This window comes from Acanthaster planci, linkage group LG09 (assembly GCF_054643075.1).
Source record: "Acanthaster planci isolate LZ-2023a linkage group LG09, COTS_SCS, whole genome shotgun sequence".
Classification (NCBI taxonomy): domain Eukaryota; kingdom Metazoa; phylum Echinodermata; class Asteroidea; order Valvatida; family Acanthasteridae; genus Acanthaster; species Acanthaster planci.
The window spans coordinates 868,911-891,404 of record NC_141785.1 but is presented as its reverse complement, the minus strand read 5'-3'; the positions used below and the strand labels follow the sequence as shown (position 1 = coordinate 891,404).

Below are 22,494 nucleotides of genomic sequence, written 5' to 3'. Positions count from 1 at the left end.
GGCGGAATAACTGAGCCGTCCCATTGATGTTGAAGTACTTTTCCTGTTGATTGCTTTCCATTTTCTTTCTTTTTCGTGTTATTTTAGAAATAATTTTTTCCCAGAATTAGACGGCCGCACAAGTGCAAGAACGAAAAAGACGGACATATTTCAGGATCCATTTCTTTGGTTGATTGTAATTTCACTAATTCTGGTGTTTCTTTCAAACAGCACACTAGTGGGTAGAATAAAATTGTTTGAACAGCCATCTGTACCCCTATCCGGCAAGAGCATTTTGTTGTCGTTCGTACAATCTTAAAATAAAGGCCATCCTTGTAATAACTCTTCTATTTCTTTGTGCTGTCGGTCGTTAGCAGAGCAAGGCAGCTGCACGAAGGAAATGTCTCTTTTGTAAATGTTGTGGCTCTGAAAAGAGCCGTTTCATTGTGGCCTGGAGCGGCTATTTCTTGGATTGCTTGGCAGACGACGTCTTGTTTTTGGCTGAGGATGTCTTGACAGCTGTCTTCTTGGCGAGCTTTGTCTTGTCTTGCTTGACGGTTTTCTGAGCTGGCTTGGAACGGGATTTCTGTGGTGGATGCTTGGTCGACTTGGGAGTTTTCTTGGCGGGCTTCTTGGGTGTTTTCTTGTGCACGGTCTTCTTGGTCGTCGCCAGCTTAGCTGTCTTGGCCTTTTCCTTCTTGGCTGTCTTGTCTTTCTTGGCTTTCTCTGCTCTCTTTTCCCGTTCCTTTCTGGCTTTCATCCTCTCCTTCTCCTTGGCAGCCTTGGCCTTCGCGACAGCCTTCTCCTTCGTCGTGTCAAGCTTGAACGCGCCGGCGGCCCCCTTGCCCTTGGTGCGGATAAGGTGGCCCTTGTCCACACCAGAGTTGAGAGCATTGCGGATGCTGCTGGCCTTCTTCTCGATTGCCACATCAAAGTTTTCTCGGAGATACTTCTTGATGGCTTGAAGACCAAAGTTCGCGGCGGAATAACTGAGCCGTCCCATTGATGTTGAAGTACGTTTCCTGTTGATTGCTTTCCATTTTCTTTCTTTTTCTTGTTATTTTAGAAATAATTTTTTCCAAGAATTAGACGGCCGCACAAGTACAAGAACGAAAAAGACGTACATATTTCAGGATCCATTTCTTTGGTTGATTGCAATTTCACTAATTCTGGTGTTTCTTTCAAACAGCACACTAGTGGGTAGAATAAAATTGTTTGAACAGCCATCTGTACCCCTATCCGGCAAGAGCATTTTGTTGTCGTTCGTACAATCTTAAAATAAAGGCCATCCTTGTAATAACTCTTCTATTTCTTTGTGCAGTCGGTCGTTAGCAGAGCAAGGCAGCTGCAGGAAGGAAATGTCTCTTTTGTAAATGTTGTGGCTCTGAAAAGAGCCGTTTTATTGTGGCCTGGAGCGGCTATTTCTTGGATTGCTTGGCAGACGACGTCTTGTTTTGGGCTGAGGATGTCTTGACAGCTGTCTTCTTGGCGAGCTTTGTCTTGTCTTGCTTGACGGTTTTCTGAGCTGGCTTGGAACGGGATTTCTGTGGTGGATGCTTGGTCGACTTGGGAGTTTTCTTGGCGGGCTTCTTGGGTGTTTTCTTGTGCACGGTCTTCTTGGTCGAAAAGATATGGGCCGAAAATAGCTATTCCTACCTCATTTAGCGTGAAATACTGCAAACACTATGCCAACGAGAGAATGGGAGGAACATTTCTACAGGGAAATCCACACGGAAGAGGAACAGGAATGAACAGGGGAAACAAATTCGGAAATTTGGAGTCTCCAATTGGAGACTTTGGCTGATGTTTGGTGTCCCAATTGGAGACTCTGCCTGAAGCCTGAGAGACAGATGACAACATAAAGGAGCGCAGTGGAACCTGTACTTTCAGTGTGTTACACTTGACTCAAATGTTCTCTTACTTGCATAGATGATATGGAACTATTTGGTCACTAATATTCCAACATTTAATCATATACATGTATTCACTGAAGCCGAATCTACGGGTGAGGCACTGTAAACTGTACTTGTGTATTAAATGCTCCGTAACCGGTGTTACAAGAAAACTAGCTTCCCTAGTAACCGAAAGAGCACTCTGTTTTCCATTAGCTTTGGGGAAAACGACGATCTAGGGAATACAGAGTAAGGAGAGTTTTCAACATCTTGGTCAACAGTCAATGTAGGTCTGATAGGAAACTTTGTGCCAATTTGCCAAAGTATTAAAAATAGGAACTACACAGTTACATGTGAATTTATCAGGCAGTTTCGAATTTAAGATCTACTGACTACAGCCAAATTTATGAAACTTAATGCAATGACATATAAAGTCCAGTTAAGCTGTATTTTAATACCTAAGGTAAGTGACAGTGAAGCAGTATTTGGATACAGCTTGAAATTGGTGACCTACTGCTGTCAAATGTAGTGTGTTTAATTAGATAGTTAAACTGTATTTTAATACCTAAGGTAAGTGACAGTCAAGCAGTATTTGGATACAGCTTGAAATTGGTGACCTACTTCTGTCAAATGTAGTGTGTTTAATTGGATAGTCAAGTTTGAAAGTTGTGGTGCACACATAAGACTTGGAATGCAACTACTTAGGGTGTATTAAAAGCTTAAAAGTTTTTGGTGAATCTGTTAGTACTATGAAGAAATGCTGCTCGTTTACTTCCTACTCTCTGTCACTGAATATCAATGTAATATTATTTGGAGAAGCAGGAATGAATGTCACTTTATATAGCTATTGCTACAATCATATTCTCCTGAAGTTCCCAGTATACTGTCAGATGATTCCAATAGTAAGGATAGTGCTGATTCTCAATCAGAATCCTCATCAGTATCCTCACACAACACCACAGTTGAGTTCTTCTGGGCAGGCTCAACTGGTTGGCTTGCCTGTTGAGATGCTCCAAAGAACATAGACTTGAACTAAAAAGAAGGAAAGGCAAGAAAACAACAAAAAATGGATTGAAACATTCATGCAAATCCAAGGCTCCTAAAATGTCAGCTGTATCCACAAGACAATATTTTCTTTTCTGAAATGCATTCCAATTTGACTAGATATATTCATGGTGTATTTGTTGTTTTATCCAGGTGAAATGTACAGGGTGTATTGAAAATAAGCAAAGCAAAAATACTAAATAAAAAAATAAATAAAAAGTAAAAGGAGACCGGGATTTCAATGTGAATTGCTCAGTACATGTAACTAATGCACATTTACCAACCTTGGTAAAAGTTTTAAAGGTTGAAAGGAATGGATAGCATGTTGAAGGACACAGGTGCTTGGTTTGGACAGTTCATTTGGCTACAAAAAGTTTATTCAAAAGTGAGAATGTAATCAGAGATTGAAAACAAAGATGTTTAAACTAATCCAATTTGAATAAGCCTGGAAGCATGGAACAGAGACCACAACTTATTTTGAACAAAGCCAATTTTTCACACCACCTATCTGAACTCTCTGACATCTGACATGCACAACCCAAACACCATCTTGCTAGTATATGAATCAAATACCAAAACACTTAATCAGGTACCAGAAAAGGTGTTTTCAAGATGTATTTTTGCGTTGGGGAGATGTTAATCATACCCGCTGCTTCATTTGACTCGGACCGGCCAGCCGATCCCGGCAAGCTCGGGGGTGAGTGGTTAAGACATCTGCACTAGTAAGCAGGAGGTCGTGGGTTCGAGTCCCACCCGAGTAAGCTTGTGAGGTTTTTTCGCAAGCTCTCGAACAAGCACTGAGCATACAGTGCTTATTATATACGTTGGGTAAGGGCAAACCTGTGTAAAAAGGTGTATTGTTTTGGAAAACGTTCAACAGTTACAAAGCATTTCATCCCAAAATCTGTTGGCCTTAGGACACACTGTAAAATATAACTCATTTCAGTATTCAGAAAGCAAAACATGCCTTTAATATATACACTAGACCAATTTTCCTCGCATTTTAAGATATGTCACAAAATCTTTCAAGCTTTCAACCACTGCACTGCCACAGAGCATATTTGGCAGTACAAAATACACCCACAGCTAATTTTTCCAGCAACATCACATTCATACCCTGTTGTTTTTCAAGGAAGTACCACTTCAACTTATTTTTCATCAAATGCTTTAAGATCTGTATCTTACCGAACTGCCTTTTTTAAAAACAAAATTACATATGATAAATGTATAATTACTAATATGAAACTCTTGTATCATATGGCTCCAAAATGGTGGCATTAGTACGCTGCAAGCTGCACATGTTCACCCATTCTTAATAAACATACATGTACCACACGTTTGAATTTGCTTATCATGCTTTCACGATGATTGCCTTGAAGAGTGTGCATAATGACCTTAGATATGCACACCAAACTGTGCAGCACTTTAAGAATTGTGCACTGAGTACTACTGAATGCAACAAATTTATAGAGAAACAACTTTCACCACGTGCACTCAAAACACATCTACATGTGGCATAAAACCAATTTACTTATTGTATCATGATCAATAATCAAACAAAATGCAACACAGTTTTATATTGGTTAAACAATGAAATGAGGAGCCCTTTTCCCCCAGTGCACTCAAATACACAAGGATTTACACATTTTTTTTCTGAGCTATAAAAGGAAGGAATGCCATTCCCCCCCAAAAGGAATCAGAAGCAGCATAATATGAATAATAATCGGATCTGAAAAATTCATATTCATAAACAAAATAGGTACTTACATTTTTTGGTGTAAATTTTCATTCACAAAATTCCTAATGGTTGCAGCTCTGACATGGCTGGAAACTATTGGGAGAAAAGCTGTACATTTTAGTTAGTAGGTAACTGTACCTTTTTACTGGGAGGAGTTCCCGGCACGAAGTCTAAGTCCTCACTATCACTGACACTGGCTTTATCAACAGCCTGCTCCACGGAAGCCATATGTGTCTGTTGAGAATCATGACCATCTTCACCCACTTCACACTCTTCAAAATTAGCTAGTAGTGTCCGGTTTGGTCTGGGTACCTGAGTAGTTTCTTCACTGTCTGCTGGGTCAGATGAGAGTTCTGGGAAGAGTGCCGGTCTAGCCTGATGCTTATGTGCTTGGCGGATATGTGAATGCAATGGAATGACAGCACAACTGGAACTCCTTGATGATATCCTGTTGATGTTTCCCAGCTCAAACTCAGGCTCAGCATCTTCCATCCTGAGTGATTCTGTGAATGTGAAGTTTTGAAGCATTCTCAGAATAAGTTTTAGGTATATCTCACACGAAAAAGAAACCAGCCTGATATGATTAATGTTATTGTGAGTTTTCTGAAGTGAACCTTAAGATACGTGAATGCAAAGCCAATATCAAACCCAAAAGGAATGAAAAATAACAAAGAATATGAAGTTGATGCACAAAATATTCCAGGTTTATTCAGTTTATACATGATGATTAAGTAATAGAACAAACTTCTCCCCCATAGTTAGTATGGGACGAAGTCTACTAAAGAATACCTCCTCAAACAGTCACAACAAATGCAAATTTCCCCTGCACCTATAGTTATTCGCTGAAAAGACTTGATCATCTATAGTGCCCCCGAGCTCCCACCATGCACTGCGGCACCACTGTCGTGTTCATCCTTATTTTCAAAGTGACTAAAAATGTCGGAGCCAGAGTGGGGAGGACGGGCGGGTGGAGACTGTTTGGGTAGGTATTCTTTAGTAGACTCATCCCACACTAACTGTGGGGAAGGAGTCTACGGCACTCTACCTACCCAAACAGTCACTACATATGCAAAGTAGCACAGGTCTAGGTGGGGGTTGGCTACAATATATGAAATGTCATAAAGGGGGCATACACCCATATGGTAACAAGTAAAAATATATGCATTGACAATGATGGCAAACATATTAATTACAAGAGGTCAGGAACATAACTCACTCTAATATATTCTCAAGGATGTGTTGCCATCTGCCTGTCCCACAGAGGGTCCCCCGACATCTGCACTGTGGACATTGTGATTGTCCTGCCATGTACGGAGTAGATATGCAGGATGTCCCTTTAGATAACAGGAAGTGAAGGTAGAGGATGACTTCCAGCATGCAGCTTTACAAATGTCTGCAATGGGAACACCCAAAAGTGAGACCTGGATGTAGAAACTGCTCTAACATCGTGAACTCTGATGTAGTGTTTACCTTGTTCATCGGGGTGTGATGGCCAGTCTGGATTAGCAAATTTGATAGCCAAAACTGTCCAGCGGGCGATTGTGTCTCTCACTGCTGGGCAATGAAGTCTGGTAGTAGTAATGAACAGTTGGGTTATTGTCCCTCTCAGAACTTTGGTTTTAGCTGGGTACCACTTCAGAACAGGAACTACGTTGTCTCCAGAGTGAGGAGAAATTGAAGGAACAAAATATCAGGGGCTTGAAGGAGGGAGTCTGGTTTTGGTCAGGAAACCAATAGCTGGGATGATACGAACATCATGTGGTTCCAAGCGAAGATGACCTTCGGTAACAGAGAGGGCCGTTAGCTCACAGCCTCTTCTAGAGGTAACCACAACCAGGAGGAAGGCCAACTTGATGCTGGTGTGAATAAGGACTGCAAGGCTTAAGGGTTCAATGGGAGGACTGGTAAGCATATGCAAAACTTCACTTAAATCACATGATGCAATTAGACTCTTGATGAGGGGACGTTCAACGAACATGCCGTGTAACAGGTTTTGAAGAGCCACGTTGTTAGAAATTGTGGAACCACCATGTATGGCAGATGGAGCTGACTTGTGGTTACAAATTGTAGAAACTTGCAGCCCAGAGTCAAAAAATTACATGAAGAAGTCTACAACGGCATACAAAGGAGCATCATTTGGAGCAAAAGCCTGTTTGTTGCACCATTTAACGAAATGCCGTAATCTGCTATTGTAAATCTTGTGGGTGGACAAGCCTTGCCCCTGTGCGGCCATGGCTGCAGCATCGCCAGAAGGTCCTGCCAAGTGGAAAGAACGTTGGAAAATGTCCAACAGGTTAAATCCAGATCCCTGGGTGCCAGATGCAGAATTCTCGACTTGAGTTGGCGGAGAATGTCTGGTCTGTCTGGAAAGACAAATGGTTGGTGAAACAGGAGTCTCGTTAGTTTGGGGAACCAAGGCTGACGAGGCCAGAATGGAGCAATCACAAGTATCCGGTAATGTTCGTGTTTCATTTTGGAGAGAACTGTAGGGATTAACAAAATGGGAGGGAAGGCATACCCCAGTATGCCTGTCCAGTCTATTTGGACAGCATCCGTGACCCACTCACAGGGATGCAGCTTTCTCGTGCAAAATACCAGAAGTTGGGCACTGTCCCGTGAGGCAAAGAGATTGATGTGTGAATTGTCTCTTGCTGTGAAGAGAGCCTTGAACACTTCTTGGTGAGGAGTCCACTCGTTGGGCAGATTTTGCTGCGAGAGAGTGTGTTAGCCACAGTGTTGTCTGGCCCTGCAATGTGGAATGCCTGCAGGTTGTTTACTTTGCCCACCGGAGAATCTCCCATGCAAGGACGCATGATGTGGGGGATTGTGTGCCATCTTGATGATTGATATAAGCCACCGCTGTTGAATTGTCAAATGCGCCAAGACGTCCTCCGCTTTGAAGTAGGGTATGAAGGGTTGCAGGGCATTGAGGATTGCTTGAAATTCCATGACATTGATATGGTTTTCTTGGAAGCAGGTATCTGACGAGAAGGAAGGGAGGCCCCCAACTGCAAGCTGACGCATCGGTCGTCATCTCTACAGGAGGTTTTGGGAAAGGAAAGGCAGGCCGGCCCATCAGGTGATCTTCCTCTAACCACCATAAAAGGTGATGGCAGATGTCCTCTGTTACGGGGACTGGATGGCCGAATAGGTCCTTTTTGGGCCAGTATTGGGAAAGTAGATGAAGTTGCAGCGGTCTCATTTGGAGTCTGCACTAGGGTACTTGCTTGACCATGCTTGCCATCAGCCTGAGGGGATGGATCCTAACAATGGCAGGTGGTACTTGAGTGGAAGAGAGATGCATTCCTGTAGGTTGTCTATGCGCTCGGCCGTTGGGGTGGTAATTCTCCTGCGAAGGTTGAGTATCAAGTTGAGATGGAGTCAGCCTTGACTTCTCTTGACTGATGATGAAGCTGAGGCGGGTAGAAAGGTTGTAAGTTAGGCGGGTTGACATCACAGCCTCCTCTAAGGTGCTGCCTACGATCAGCAAATTGTCCAGGTACTGAAAAATCATCATGTCTAGCTGGTGTAGATGGGTGGCCACAGACTTTGCTACCCCAGTGAAAACTTTGGGAGATGTCAAATGGCAGGGTTCCAAACTCGTAGACATTTCCCTTGTACATGAATTGAAGAAACTTGTGGTCCACTTTGTGAATAGGGATGTGTAGGTAAGTGTCTCAGAGGTCGAGCGCTGATGCCCAAGACAGAATTGGAAGGGAGCTTATGACTGTTAATATGGTTTCCATCCAAAAGTTCTTGGGATGGGTGAATATGTTGAGTGGCTTGAGAGTGATGATTGATTGCCAGTTGCCGGTCTCCTTCTTGCACGTGAGAAAGAAGGTAGACAGGAAACCGTTTCTCACTTGGGCGGGTGGGACATGACAGACAGCCTGCCTCTGAAGCAGGGATTTCAGTTCGTCTTCCAGGGCCAGGCGTTTGCTTAATTTGTGAGGAACTGAGAAAAGAAGGATGAACATGGCGGCGGTACCAAAGAGCATGGTTGGAGGTTGGGGGCACTACAGATGATCGAGTCTTTTCAGTGAATAACTATAGGTGCATGGGAAATTTGCATATGTAGTGACTGTTTGGGTAGGTAGAGTGCCGTAGACTTGCAAGGTTTATTTAAACTCCAATGCATGAACCAGAAAAAGGGGAGTATAAAAAATTCAGTTCCAAACTATCTGGGGAAATGGTTTTTGGCTGTTCTACAAACACTGTGGCAAAGTCTTTTTAGTTCTGATTGGCTTTTTCATAGTGTTGTAGCAGAGTACTTTTTCAAATACAGAGTACCGCCGAGTACTTAAATTCCCGAGTACCTCAAATCCAAGTACTTTGCCAACCAAGTTTAAGAGCTGATTTTCAAGTACAAGTACTTGTACCTTTGAGTACGAGTATTTCTAATTACGAGTACAAGTAAGAGAACAAAACAGTCAAATCTGTGTCAAAATGTTTAAATGAATATAAACAATGGATCTACAAACTTTTTTTGTAACAGATTGTTTCTATTAAAATCTGCCATAGCATTCCGAAATCAGTATGTGCAACATTTGTATGGCAAGAGAAAGGTCATCAGTTCTGATGCACCAACAGCAAAAATATTTATTCAGAGACAGAGGTAAAATGTAAAAGCATCAAGAATAAGCAAATGCCGTTGATGAATGGCCCATTTGATGCCGTTGATGAAAAGTTATCAGCTAAAGTCTTTGTGACTGTCATGCCAACCCAAAACATGTAAATAACATTCTGAAACAATATACATCAAAACATGTAAATAACATTCTGAAACAATATACATTACAATGGGGTAATGTACAGTACAACACTGCATGTATCAGTAGGCAGTATGACTTCAACTCATGAGGAATTATGCAAGCACAACACGTACGCGTAAATGTGGATGGGTGACGTCTGCTTCCTAGACTTACATTCCTATGCCCGTGTTTTTCTATATTCTAGATTCTATGTCAGGAGCGGGAACCAGACAAGCTACATCTAGATTGAGTGTTACTAGTCTTGAATCCAAGATGCCTTTTGCGGTGCTGCGATCCGTTATTGCAGTGTGCAGTGGTGATGGTTCATATTGCAGAATAAACAGGAATATCTTGGAACCAAGACTAGAAATACATTGGCGTTTTGTGTTCGTAATTGGTTGAGACAGTGAATGTGTAGGCCTAGTGTTTGTCGCACTGAATATCAGTATGCAAGGATCAATTTTCTTGTGCTGCTGTCTTTCAATGGCTATTATGGGATTTAACAGATTCTTAAATCAAGTACCGTTAATTGAGTACCAGTACCTCGATGCTCGAGTACAATTTTATTCAGAGTACTTTGCAGCCTGAGTGGAAGAACTATTATTCGAGTACAAGTACTTGGAAATTTGAGTACAAGACACGAGTACTCTGAAAACAGTATTCGAGTAGTAGTACTCCAATACACTACTACAACACTGCTTTTCCGCAATTTGCAGACAAGGTATTTTTTTGGCCAAGATTTTTTTTCTTCTCATCCCTGTTTTCTCTCCAAATCCTGTTTCTTTTGTACACATTTTTTTACGCAGCACTTTAATCCCTTTGCAAGTTTGGATCTTTATCAAAGTTGCCTCAATCAAAGACGCTATAGCGTAGATGTGTCTCAAAGCATGACGTCATCAAAAGTCATGTGACAAGCTGTTAAAGACAATTTCTTTGCAGGCCCCTATCTCCAGACCCATTATATTGGCCTGACTGGGTTGAAACTTAGTAGACATAAACCAAAAGGAGTTTTATTTGAAAATGGGTGTGACGTCATGAAGATGTCGGCAAGCGATTTTTTTTTTACTTGTTTTTATTTTTAGTATTTTTGACATTCTTTTCAATGTATCTTCTGAACAAAAAAAAAATATTTTGGAAATTCTTTTTCCAAGACCTTGGGTAGGGCTAGTAGATGTGTTGGATCTTTGGAAAACTTTGTGTGGATACAGAGTCACCCCTGATATATTTCTGAAATCACATCATCATAATATCATCCACTGACTTGTTATTGATTTTTTAGTATTTATTTTTATAATAATTTGCATGTCTTTTCAATTCAAGTTCAAATACTTGGAATTTCTGAAGACCACACAGAGACTCCGGTGCCACGTTAGGGTTGGTTAAATTCACGGTTCAGATGCAATTGTGTGAAGTTATATCATGGTCTGCATCATGCGATAATTTGCAACAATTTTTGCCACCGTAAGTATCTGTGGACTGTACATGGTGACCTTTGCCCTCAGTTAACTGCTTGTAATGTGCAGTATCTACACTCCAATCCGACATGTACAATACAGCCTGCAGGCCTGCATGCATAACATGGGACGAGTACACTATAGAGCTTTAATAGCACAGCAGCTTTGTATGGTCATCGAATACAAGAGAGGAATGGCCCCTTTTCTCTTTCAAACAATACGTGACAGAAGACTTGACTTGCACTGGTAAATAAAACTAAAAGACCCCAATCTGAATGTTGTGTCCAATATTTCGAGATTGAGCATGTCAGCCCATATGGTAGTACGGAATCAACCGATGACAGTTACGTTTGGAACTTGTACAGTCGGTTCCCGTTATTACGAGGGCCGGCGGACTTTCACAATTCTGTCGTTATAGCCAGAGCGTCGTTAAAACCGGAGCGCAATTTTTCACACTCATTTTGCACAAGTTTATAGCCACATACATGTCTGCTGTAATAATGTACAGGTACACCGATACCGATATTTTAATCTAATGTTGATGAATAAAATGATATAAATAATGTACATTAAAAGTCAAATATTTGACAACCTGGATCAGAAGAAGCTGAAAAGAATAGCCGAGTGAGAAGAAACATTCAAGTCTGCGCTGGTAAGTACAGTATGTCACACATCCCAAGTGTACGTTTTGCTTTAGTCATGAATTGGCTAAAACCAGTCAAAAGAGGGCACCACTATTACCGGTATGTCTGGGTTTTTGTTGAGATGTAGATGAGATTATTTTTCTAGTGGAATTTTTCTTTTAACATGCAAATAATAGCTTCGGATTATGTCGATGCTTTTTGTAGGGCACATTTTTCCGCACCTGTTTTAAGGGGGGATGCGATTCACATTAGATTTGCATTTAATGAAAAGGGACAAGAGAGGGCGCAATGTCATTGGTACTTCCACATTTGGGTGTTTCCTTGAACGTGGAATTTTACTTTTGAAAAGCAGAGTGGATTGTAATGGAGCCTATAAAGGGACTAAGGGAAATAAACGTTTGGATCTTTTTCTTTTTGTCTTTTTTAGGGAAGGGACGGGGTCGTTCTTTATTGAGGGCAACTGTCAGTTTTAACTTTATCTCTTTTTGCAAGGTGTGGTGGCTCTGAAAAGAGCCGTTTGTTTTAAGATGCTGATGACAATTACTTCTTGAAAAAGTCGATGATCTTTCTCTTGATGGTCGCCCCATGCTGCTCCTAGGATAAGTAGTTCATGATGTTAGCTGCACTGTTGTAGATTCATTTGTCATGTTGGCCCGAGTGCAAAGGAAGTGTTGCACCTGGGTCATCATGTTAATGCACTGCTAGACAGTCAGTTGCTGTGTCTGGGCCCCCACTGCTTCCATTGCCTCGGCCTTCTTGTCATCATTTCCATCGTCACCGGCTCTCTCTGATGTTATCTCGGCAACAATCTTTCTCTCACTTGGCTCGTCTGTCACCTGAAGATCCATGTCAGCTGATGCATAATCTTGAAATGTGACTGGCAGTTGATGTGTTGGGCAAGATGTTCCCAGATATTATCCGGGCGGCCATCTTGGTCTTGATCTTGCTTGGTCTTGATCTTGAAGGAGGTGTGGTGCTTGTTCAATGACGCCTGCTTTCCAGAAGCAGTTTGCAATGCAGTCTTGCTTGATGGCTCCCCACGCTATGTGTACCATGTTGATGGTTTCCAATACGTTGACAGGCTGAGGTGTTTCCCCGGCATCGTAGGCAGACAGAAGAGTCTGTAGCAGCTTGCAACGGTAATGAACCTTCATGTTCATTATTACACCTTGGTCCATAGGTTGGAGTTGTGATGTTTTGTTTGGTGGCAGGAACTGAAGAGTGATGGAGTTCAGGTGGGGCACTTTTGGAGGGGCAGCGCGGTTGTCAGCGAAGAGAAGAACTTTCCGTTTCTGCCTGGTGAACTTCTTGCCAAGACGGAGAACCCACTGACTGAAAAGATCAGATACCATCCATGACTTCCAGTTGGCCCGGTAGCTAACCTGTAGGTAAGCTACGTTCTTGAAGCACCGAGGTTTGTTGAACTTGCCGATAACGAGTGGTTTCAGTTTCTCTGACCCATCCATGTTGGCACAAAGCAGGATGGTGACACGCTCCTTGCTTTGCTTTCCTCTCCCTTGAATGGTTTTTATCGGGTGTGAGCCGATACAACAGGCCAGTCTCATCGGCATTGAAAACATCTCTTGGTGCAAAACCATGCAAAATGCCGGGTAGGGTTTCTTTCAGCCCGTCTGTGATGGTGTCTTGATCGACGCTGTTGCTTTCCCTGCAGATCTGCTCATGCAAAATGCCGTGGCACTCCTTCAAGCGGGATAGCCACCCAGAACTTGCGTGGAATGCCCTGTGCCCCATCATCTGGGACAGCTGATCAGCCTTCTCTTGCAACAGTGGGCCACTGAGGGGAAGATTCTTGGTTCGGGTACCTCAAAACCAGCGGAGTAGGGCCTCCTCAACATCCTCGAAAGTGGCAGTGCGAAATCTCTTTAGTAAAGATTCAAACTTTGAAGGTTCAAAGTTTGATGTGATTGTTTCTCGGTTCTTGAGGATTGTTGCCAGTGTACTTGAAATGATCCCGTACTGGCATGCAACATCAGCCTTCTTGCATCCAGAATCGACAGCCCTGATGATTTGCATCTTGGTCTCAATGGCATGCCCCTTTCGCTTGTTATTGATAACAGGAGCCATTGCAGAGTAATCGTAACAGTTGTCTTGTTGCCCAGCTCAGATTGACACGCAACAACAAAAGACAGTGTGATTTATTTGTGTATTTAGTTTTAATAGCCAGGAATCAACAATAGGAAGCAATTAGGCAAGTGATCTGGCAGCAACACGAGGACCTACCATTTAAAATGTCAACCCCACTTTTCTGTGCGCCCCCATTGTCCATTTGCAGGAATAAAAGAAAAAAGAAACCTGGCCCACATGTCTGCACTCATGGGCCTATTCACATTGCACTACATCACCATCTACATATTCAATTGGTTGAAGATTGGTGAGATGAAACAGGGTTACGTTCTGCATGCCCTTATTGTCCGTTTGCATGAATAAAAAGAAACCTGGCCCGTGAGTGCCGCACTTGTGAGTCTATTCACGGTGCACAGTTGGGAAATCGCAGGAGGGGATTAGCGACAACTCAAAATGTACTGTATCACCATCCATTCAATTGATTAAACATCGGCGAGATGAAACAACATTACACTGAAGTTCTCACAAAGGTTCAATGATAAGGCGTTGACAGACTGGGAAAACGTATGATGCCCGAATCGGGACAAAAGGTTTGTCGTTGATAGCTGCAGATAATACGGTTTGGAAAAGAGTCACTGTAAATGGGTTGAGAACAATACTTTTGCTCATCGGTCGGCACAAATCATCGTTGAAGCCGGAGTCTCGCAATGTCCGTGCATGTAATGACCAAATATTTCTCCATAGCAATGAACACAAATTGTTCGGGACTGGGAGAATATGCTCGTTGCATCCAGGTTATCGTTATGACCGAGCTCGTTATAATGAGAGCTGACTGTATATACATGTAGGCCTGCCGGGAAGCCAGGTTTTTCTTTAATATCCCCACCAGAATTGGTCAGGGATACCAAAACCTTTTTATATAACTATCCAGTTGTGTTCACAATTATAGAAATGCTTGGCTCAATTTGTCATTTCCATTTCTGAGTTAGTTCACTGAAACAGGTGAAAAATTGAGCAGAAAGTAGGGCCTACCCATGAACCTTGAATACTTTGAGTCTCCATGCAGTGCCAAGAACATCTAACACAGAAAACAGGAACTTCCTTCTCAGACTTACATGTATGTATGGCATGACGATTTCATAATGGATGTGTTAAAAATGAAGGTTGTGCCAAGTATTTATATAATTCTGACTATTTATATAATTCTGAGCACAATTGGATTGTTATTTTGAAGAATCTGCTGTTCCTGCTGATTTTGGTAGGGGTATTAACCACTACAAGCCGGGGACTCCGAAATCGGAGCCGTATGGCTTATATGTGTGGCCGGGGTCTCCGAACTCGGACAAAAGAAACAGGGCCCTGTAACAAAAGACCGTACTCCGAACAAAAGACCAGGCTGCTGGGCATTACCGGCATTTTTCACTCTCAAAAGTGGTGATAATCCAGCGTTATTTTGAAACCGTGTACCAGGGTTTGGGGTATTTAGAGCAAGCGGATTACCACCGGGGACAAAAGCTCTCCACCACCGCAGCGATGAGCCACACAGCACAGCTGCATGCTAATCTGGCCCCTATTGAAAAGAGGTCAGCAGTGCACTGAGCCAGGTTCGTGAACAAAAGACAGTTGTATAACACCGCACAATCTGGGCTCTGTTTACAAGGCTGCAGGCCTGGCTGAAATATTCCGGCATCAATGAAGGTCACCTGTCAACTTAGAGCAGTGCCTAAAGATTACTCCGTGCGGCTATAAACGACTGTTAAATGGAATGATGAATTGTTGAAGGATTTTGAAAACGGAAAAAATGATAGTCATGCCGGCCCAGCATCCTTAACGTTGAAAATTGCCCCGGCACAAAGTGGTTAAAGCCAAATCTTCCATGACATACAGTGTACATGTACATATGAATGCATGATGTATATCTTTGTATGAACATAAACAGAAGCAGTTATGCATGCTTGGAATAATATTTCGGTACTCTAGTGGTTATACGTATACATGTACATAACAGGACCTTTGTACGTTTGGCACAATCATTCAGAATGAATCAGTTGATTCCATATGAAATATCCATTTTGATTTCTTTTTTCAATCAGTCTTCAGCAATCACAGGTTACAAGGTGATGACAGAATTATTGGCACATTTTGCAATAAGATCAACACATCACACAAAGATCAAGTGATTATACAGATTGTGTTCAACATAATGTCCTTTGTTTTTTTGTGAAGCATAACCAAACTTGTGTAAGTGACAAAACATCATTTTGTCTTGTCGTAGTGTTTTTCAGTGTTTCTGAAAAAAAATCAACAAACCCTGGGAATAACCTTCTTTAAGTACTTAATGAGCTTCTCTAACAAACAGAAAACAACCCATGATTCATCTTTGCAAGAAAATATTACAGTATTGCCTACATGTATTGACAACATACTTTTTATTTCCTGTCAGTAAACAGCATGTGGTACTTTTCAGGCAGGCACTCTCGGGTGGCATGCATTAGCAAGTCCCGTTGTGCATACAGGCTGGGGTCCCGAAAACAGTTGTCCTTTAAGCAAGAGAGCACTAGCTCTCTTCTCACACAAACTCTACTTAACGATGGATTTGACTTGCTCCGGTAAGTAAACGTAAGACTTCTGTTGGAATGTAATGTGTAAAATATTTGGCTTTTTTGCATTTTGCAAAAAATGCATTTTTTTTTTGCCTTTTCCACAAGTTGCGGAAAAGGCATTATTTTGTCGAGATTTTTTTTTTGGGGGGGGGGACTTTTTCGCAATTTTGCAAAAGGTATTCTTTTTGTTCTTTTTTTTTTGGCTTTTTCGCATTTTGCGAAAGAGGCATTGTTTCTGTTTTGGTTTTTTTTTTTTGGCTTTTGGAATCATCAGGATTTTTGGGGGGGGGGGAGTTCTTCTTTTTGGGCCCAAAGCCCATGGACTTTGCACTGTGCACTTTGCACGTTTTTTCTGAGCAGGACTTTTGCCATTAATCTTTGTGGAACAGCATTCAAAGTTGGCATAGGCATAGTCATTATTGCATAGATGTATGCTGAAGCATGACGCTGTGATGACATCATTAACTTATTTATTATTGATTCTTAAATATTTATTTCAGCCCATTCACTTTGTAACCGTTTTCGAGGCAGTATTTCGGTACTTTAGTAATCATTGATCATTGTCAAAGTTACGGCATGCACTGACTATAAAACGAAGATAATACTGAAATATTTACGTCATGATAATCTGTGAAATTTATAAAAATCCATACAAAATCAACCGTGGCCTCCCGCAATATTCTGTTTGCAACAAGTGGCAGGATAAAATGTGGTCTTGAATTATCTCCTGTGGGTCAAGAGTTTCTTCATTTTGAAAAGATGATCAATTCTTAGGTGTTTTTGTGGCTGTTTCCAATTGTCCAATTGCTAGCTGCAAAACCAACATTTTGTTCATTGGCTTTTCAGCATGTAGTGGAAAAAGGCACTTTTTAAAATATTTGTTAGCTGTTTCGGGTATTGTTTTGTTCTGGTTTTTGGTTTTTTTTTCGAAATTTTGTGAAAAAGGCATTCCTTTTGTTTTATGGTTTTTTTTGGCTTTTTCTCAATTTTGCAAAAAAAGGCATTCTTTTTCTTCTGATTCTTTTTTTTTTTCCTTCTTCTTCGTCTTCTTCTTCCCTTTTCTTGTTCTGACCCAAAATTCCTTTGTTTTGGACATGGTTTTTGTTGCCGCCACTTTAGTGCTTTTGCAACTTTGGATCTTCATCAAAATTATAACAATGAAGAACCCTTACGCATAGATGGTCCTAGAAACATGACGTCATGATGACATCATCAACTTATTTATCATTGATTTTTCAATATTTATTTCTGCCCATTGACTTGGTACACATTTTCGAGGCACGATTTTGGTACCTTAGTAATCGTTGATCTTCTTCAAAGTTACAGCAAGCACTAACTATAAAATGAAGATAATACTTAAATATTTACGTCTTGATGATGTCATCACGTGATTCATTATTAAATTTTGAATTTTTAAACATTCTGTTAAATTTATAACACTCCATATAAATTCAACCGTGGCATTCCGCAACATTCTGTTTGCAGCAAGTGGCAGGATCAAATGTGGTCTTGAATTCATCTCGTGTGGGTCATATCACATGACCCTTCCTTCTGGTCGAAACCGGAAGTGGTCTATTGTTTAAAAATGGTAATAGGTATCAAGTTGTTTTCAACTGTGTTAGTCTGTCGGGGTATTGTAATCTTAAAATCATCTACTGATGACATCACGTAATTATCCAGCGCCATTTAGCGACAGGTTAAAAATTCCTAAAAATGAATGTTGAATACATGTCTGTGGCGAAGTTTGTCCGAATTACCTGAAAATTAATGTAGATGATCATCTTTTCCCTGTCAACACGTGTGTGAAGACTGGGGCTGAAAACGTCATCAGACCGGAAGTTACAATAAAAACTTCTTTTCTTCTTCAAAATCCGGTAAAAAAATCAACCGTAAGAGATATAAGCATGAATTGTGCATGAGATGAAAGGTAAAACATTGGAGTCAGCTGCAAGAAGTGCATAACTGGTGTACTTTTTTCACACACGTGAAGCGCCACCGACAAAACCCTCTTACAATATAAATTGCCAATTCGGAAATCCCATTTCGCACAGAGCTGTGCATATGCTACTGTGTACATGTGTGGGGGGGGGACATCCATGTACCATCATGCCCGGTCCCCCACTTTAACATTCGGGTCCCAACGTACTCCCCATTTAGTGAGAACCCAAGGTTGCTATACCAATTAATGCATACATGTGCACATGTACGCTATTTTTTTTTTCAATTTCGGACAAAAGTTTTCCGATGCATCAACACAGGAACTGCTGCACCTGTAATATTTAAATGTTTTCCTTTTGCAATGATACAGATGTTCATCAGCACAGACATGAGGGCGGTCTTCACACATGTCCCTGGTATCATTGATATGGAAGTGCAGTTGAAGCAGGATGGATCCTGAGGAGGGTGGGAACAGCTTATGCAAAACACTCATAGCAAGATTGCAACGGACAGGCAGAGACATTTACTTGGAAATGTATATGTAACCACTATAATTTATTGAAAGCTAATGGCAGAAATAGTTCAACCTGGTTTCGGAAGAAAAGTGCAAAGTTATCTGCGAAAACATCCTGATATTTTCAATTAGTCCCAAAGTCATTTGAAGTCTCTGCAGATCTTCAGAACAGATAGAAGTTGGCAGGTTTAATATGATATACTTCAGAAAATTATCCTAAAACATGAAGGCACTGTGTTTCCTTCATTTTTTCAAAACACCCAATGTGCTTATTTCTTGTTATTCCCCCAAGACAAAACTACGTTATTACTAATTCAGGAGGAACAATAGGGGCTCCTCATTACACACACTTGTGTGTGTGGGGGGGGATCCATGTGCCACCATCATGAATGGTTCTCTCATCAGTACCCACTTGCCCGGTCCGCCGCGAATAATGTTCTGGTCCAAACGTACTCCCCATTCAGTGCTCTATGCCAGTGATTTGTATTTGTGTTCAAGTTTTGACATCAGTTTTTCCATGCATCAACAGGTGTACCTGTAATAAATGTTTTCCTTTTTGCGATGATGCAGATTGTAATCAGCACAGACATGAATACAGTCTTCATCAAAGTACTTGTAACAAGTTTATCTGAAAAACTGCAACCGCCAGGAAATTATTTGCTTTGCGTTATAGGTATCCTTCACACTGCTGCTGAAGTGACAAGAGATAAATCTGTTCTCTACAATGTCGGTTTAAGGGATTGGAATGCAATGTCACTCTGTGGTGCATATCAGAAGCACGGCTACCCAAGATGAAGGAAGCTGTTGGACAACCAAGCAAGGAAAATAACAAGGTAATTAGTGGTGAGAAGGCCTGCTGTTGGTTATTGACACACAAGAGATGGCCAGTTTGAGGAATGCAGTCATGAAGCAAAAATGGGGGACCCATGCATGTACTAAAGTAAACCACTCAATGTTCAACATTCACGTGTCCAGTCTCCCACTGTAACATTCCTACTCATATGTAGCCAAGTGATATCAAAAGTGCAGAATGTTCTTACACTTTTTTTCATTCATTAACACATAAATGACACACAATGAATTAATATTTCCCTGTTGTAGATGACACAGAGGAATGTTTACCAGTATCATACACGAAGGTCTTCTTTGGACATGTTGGTGTGATTGATGGAAATGCAATTCATACAAAGACTGTTCTACAGAACAACTTCATTAAAATATCATGATATCAAACAAAATGCGACCAATAGGACATGAGCTATATAGATGCATGTGTACATGTCCCTGGCATAACTTTTCAAGATTTGTGCTGAAATTGTGAACATGTAGAACAGGTTTTGCAAGCAGTATGCAAAGTTTTCAGCAGTCAAAAGTTCCTAATATTTTACATGTTTTCCCCAGTCTTCCTAAGCATGTACGGTATAAAAAAATTCACCAGTAGTGAAATGCCGCAAAGTAAAATGTAGATTTCTTTTCTTTTATAAATAGTCAGGACACTTTTAACATTCTTTAACTCTCATAATCCTTCAACTTCAAGACCAGTTTCATTGTTTAATATTTTCAGTGTAGTTCTTTACATGAATTTATGCTGCTGTACACTCACAGATACCTGTTATTAGAAGTAATCATTTGTGCAGTTACTTTCAATAGGAAATAAGATGTATTTTTGAAAGAATTGTGAGAAATTGTTGTTTGCATTATTTTTCTTCCCGTCTTTGAAATCGATGTTTCTTAGTTTGTGTATTTCGACGGCTCTAACAGTCCCAAATCCTCTGGTGTTAAGATGATTTTTTTATATGGCCACTTTCGCTAATCCGTACACTTTACTGTAGCAAATCCTCATTCGAGCAATCAAATCGCTCACAAGAAAAAATGAAGTGCGCCCTCACTTGATACAATTCCATGTTTTGTATTACCTGACTGATAATTTCCTTATGTTCGTCCAAAATTGAATCTAGTTTAAGTCCGTTTGTTGTGCATAACTCCCAGTAGATTTTGGTAAGTCCAAACTGGTATGGCAGTACAGCAATAAAAGTAAGTACCTTAAACCATCTTTGAGGTAGTTGTTTAAAACTGTGTTCATCTCTTTAAATGTCAGATCAATGCAATAGATCATCAAACCAGAAGAGAGGCTGCATCATCCCCTTGGTTTTACTTTCGGGCGGGAGAATCACAGCCAGCAATTTCAAAGCTGCCTCAAGAACAAACTTAGACAAACCATCAGTATCCTTGATTCGTTAAAAAAATAGGCTACCCTGCATCATACAAGTTTTCGACAAAGGCAACAAGGTACAGTATAGGGGATTCACCCGATGTTCCCCAGTCCCTATGTTTGCCAGTCCTGTTGTTGCCAGAAATTCCATGCATAGAGAAGGGGTAGTGTTAGGATTAAAAACAGGGTTGGTACTAAAGAACAAAGGATTCAGGGAATATAGGGACTGGGGAACATCGGTACACGCCCCAGTGTAGAAGCAATTTTGCTTGTAAGATGAAAAGCCAATAGGGAAACATAATGACACTGCTATATGAATATATATATTCAAGTTTGAGTAGTGCTATTGTTAGTCTGATATGCAGACTGATAAGCATTACTTCACTGATGATAAATATATTTTGAGGAAGACTTGACAGGAAATTTGCTTTGGATTTGTTAAGTTGAGGGTTCAACTATATGTACTAGGCTGGTGATATTTTTAATTGTTGAACTTATTAAAAAAGAGTGCTGCATTCTCACCAAATTTTTGGTAATGTTGGTGAATGTAGGTGAATTCCTTTTGTGAATGTCGTACTAATGGATTCTAATATTTCGGATCCTCTGTTGGCAAGTACAGTGTCTCTAGGTGACAAGAGATTTAAATAGCCAGAGTTTTCTGTTTTGTACTTGTCTGACGTTCTTCCTCCTCAACCCTTGGATACAAAGGATATGAACCCTTGGGGCATAATACCGATAAGGTATTTGACAGTATTGTGGCTCTTGTACTGTGAGTACATTTGAGCTCTTGCTTTCCGATCACTTGGACATTCACAAAAAATCTTTTGTTTTTCATTGTTTTCATTCCTGATAATACAAGGTTCCTGTTATAACGAGGTAATTTGCCAAGTCCGAAGGGCCTCTTATCAACAAGGTTTGACTGTATATAGATTTTTACATTAACATAACATTTAAATATTCAAAATTTAATAATATATCACTTGATGATGTCATTGTGACATAGTTATTGAAGTATTATCTTTATTTCAAGGTCTTTGCATAGTGTAACTTTGATGAAATTTGAAGATTGCTGAACAACCAAATGTTGCCTTGAAAAATATGTACAAACATATGGGGAAAATTAAATATTCGAAATTCTATAATACAGTAAAATCTCGATAAGTCGAAGCTCAGGGGAATGGATGAAAAGTTTGAGCAATCCGACGTTCTAGTTATCGAAAGTTACATGCTTCAGTGCACATGCAACCTTACTGGCTTACGGCAGTTGGCCTGCAAGCTGAGTTGAACACAAAGTGGATTTTAGGCTATCCCTACTGTGCCAGTTTTCTACAAACATCATCATTAAACATGTTTTTATGTGGTACATTAATAAACAATAAACCAATGAAGTTATGAACTGGTACCTGTGTCTACGTCTTGAGAATTTATTCATTTGCTTTGCTTGTTCGGGCTGTTGCCGCATAACGCAGCGCGCGGGCCAGTTGGTCAGGGTTTCCGTGCTGGGTCACGTAATACATGTACGATGTGCTTGAGGGCACATCATTCGTGCCTGATTTAGGCTACATCCGAATCTCTTGTCTAGAGCTAAGTCTTGGTATTCACTCCATTGGAAATGCATGGAGACGGGCAGACAATAGACC

The 22,494-nt window shown here is 40.9% G+C and overlaps 1 protein-coding gene across 3 annotated transcripts in view; it reads right to left on the bottom strand.

The window, feature by feature from the left end:
- Window positions 1-1,863: 1,863 nt before the first annotated feature.
- LOC110989620 (cell cycle checkpoint control protein RAD9A-like) overlaps window positions 1,864-22,494 on the bottom strand; it is a 95,716-nt gene continuing 75,085 nt past the window's right edge. For all 3 annotated transcript variants that reach the window (XM_087140609.1, XM_087140608.1, XM_022254140.2), the window contains 2 exons: window positions 4,792-5,156; window positions 1,864-2,903 (listed from right to left, as the gene is read on the bottom strand). In XM_087140609.1, the coding sequence (XP_086996735.1) occupies window positions 2,793-2,903; window positions 4,792-5,156 (476 nt within the window). In that variant the 3' untranslated portion in view covers window positions 1,864-2,792. The remainder of the gene's footprint in view (window positions 2,904-4,791; window positions 5,157-22,494) is intronic.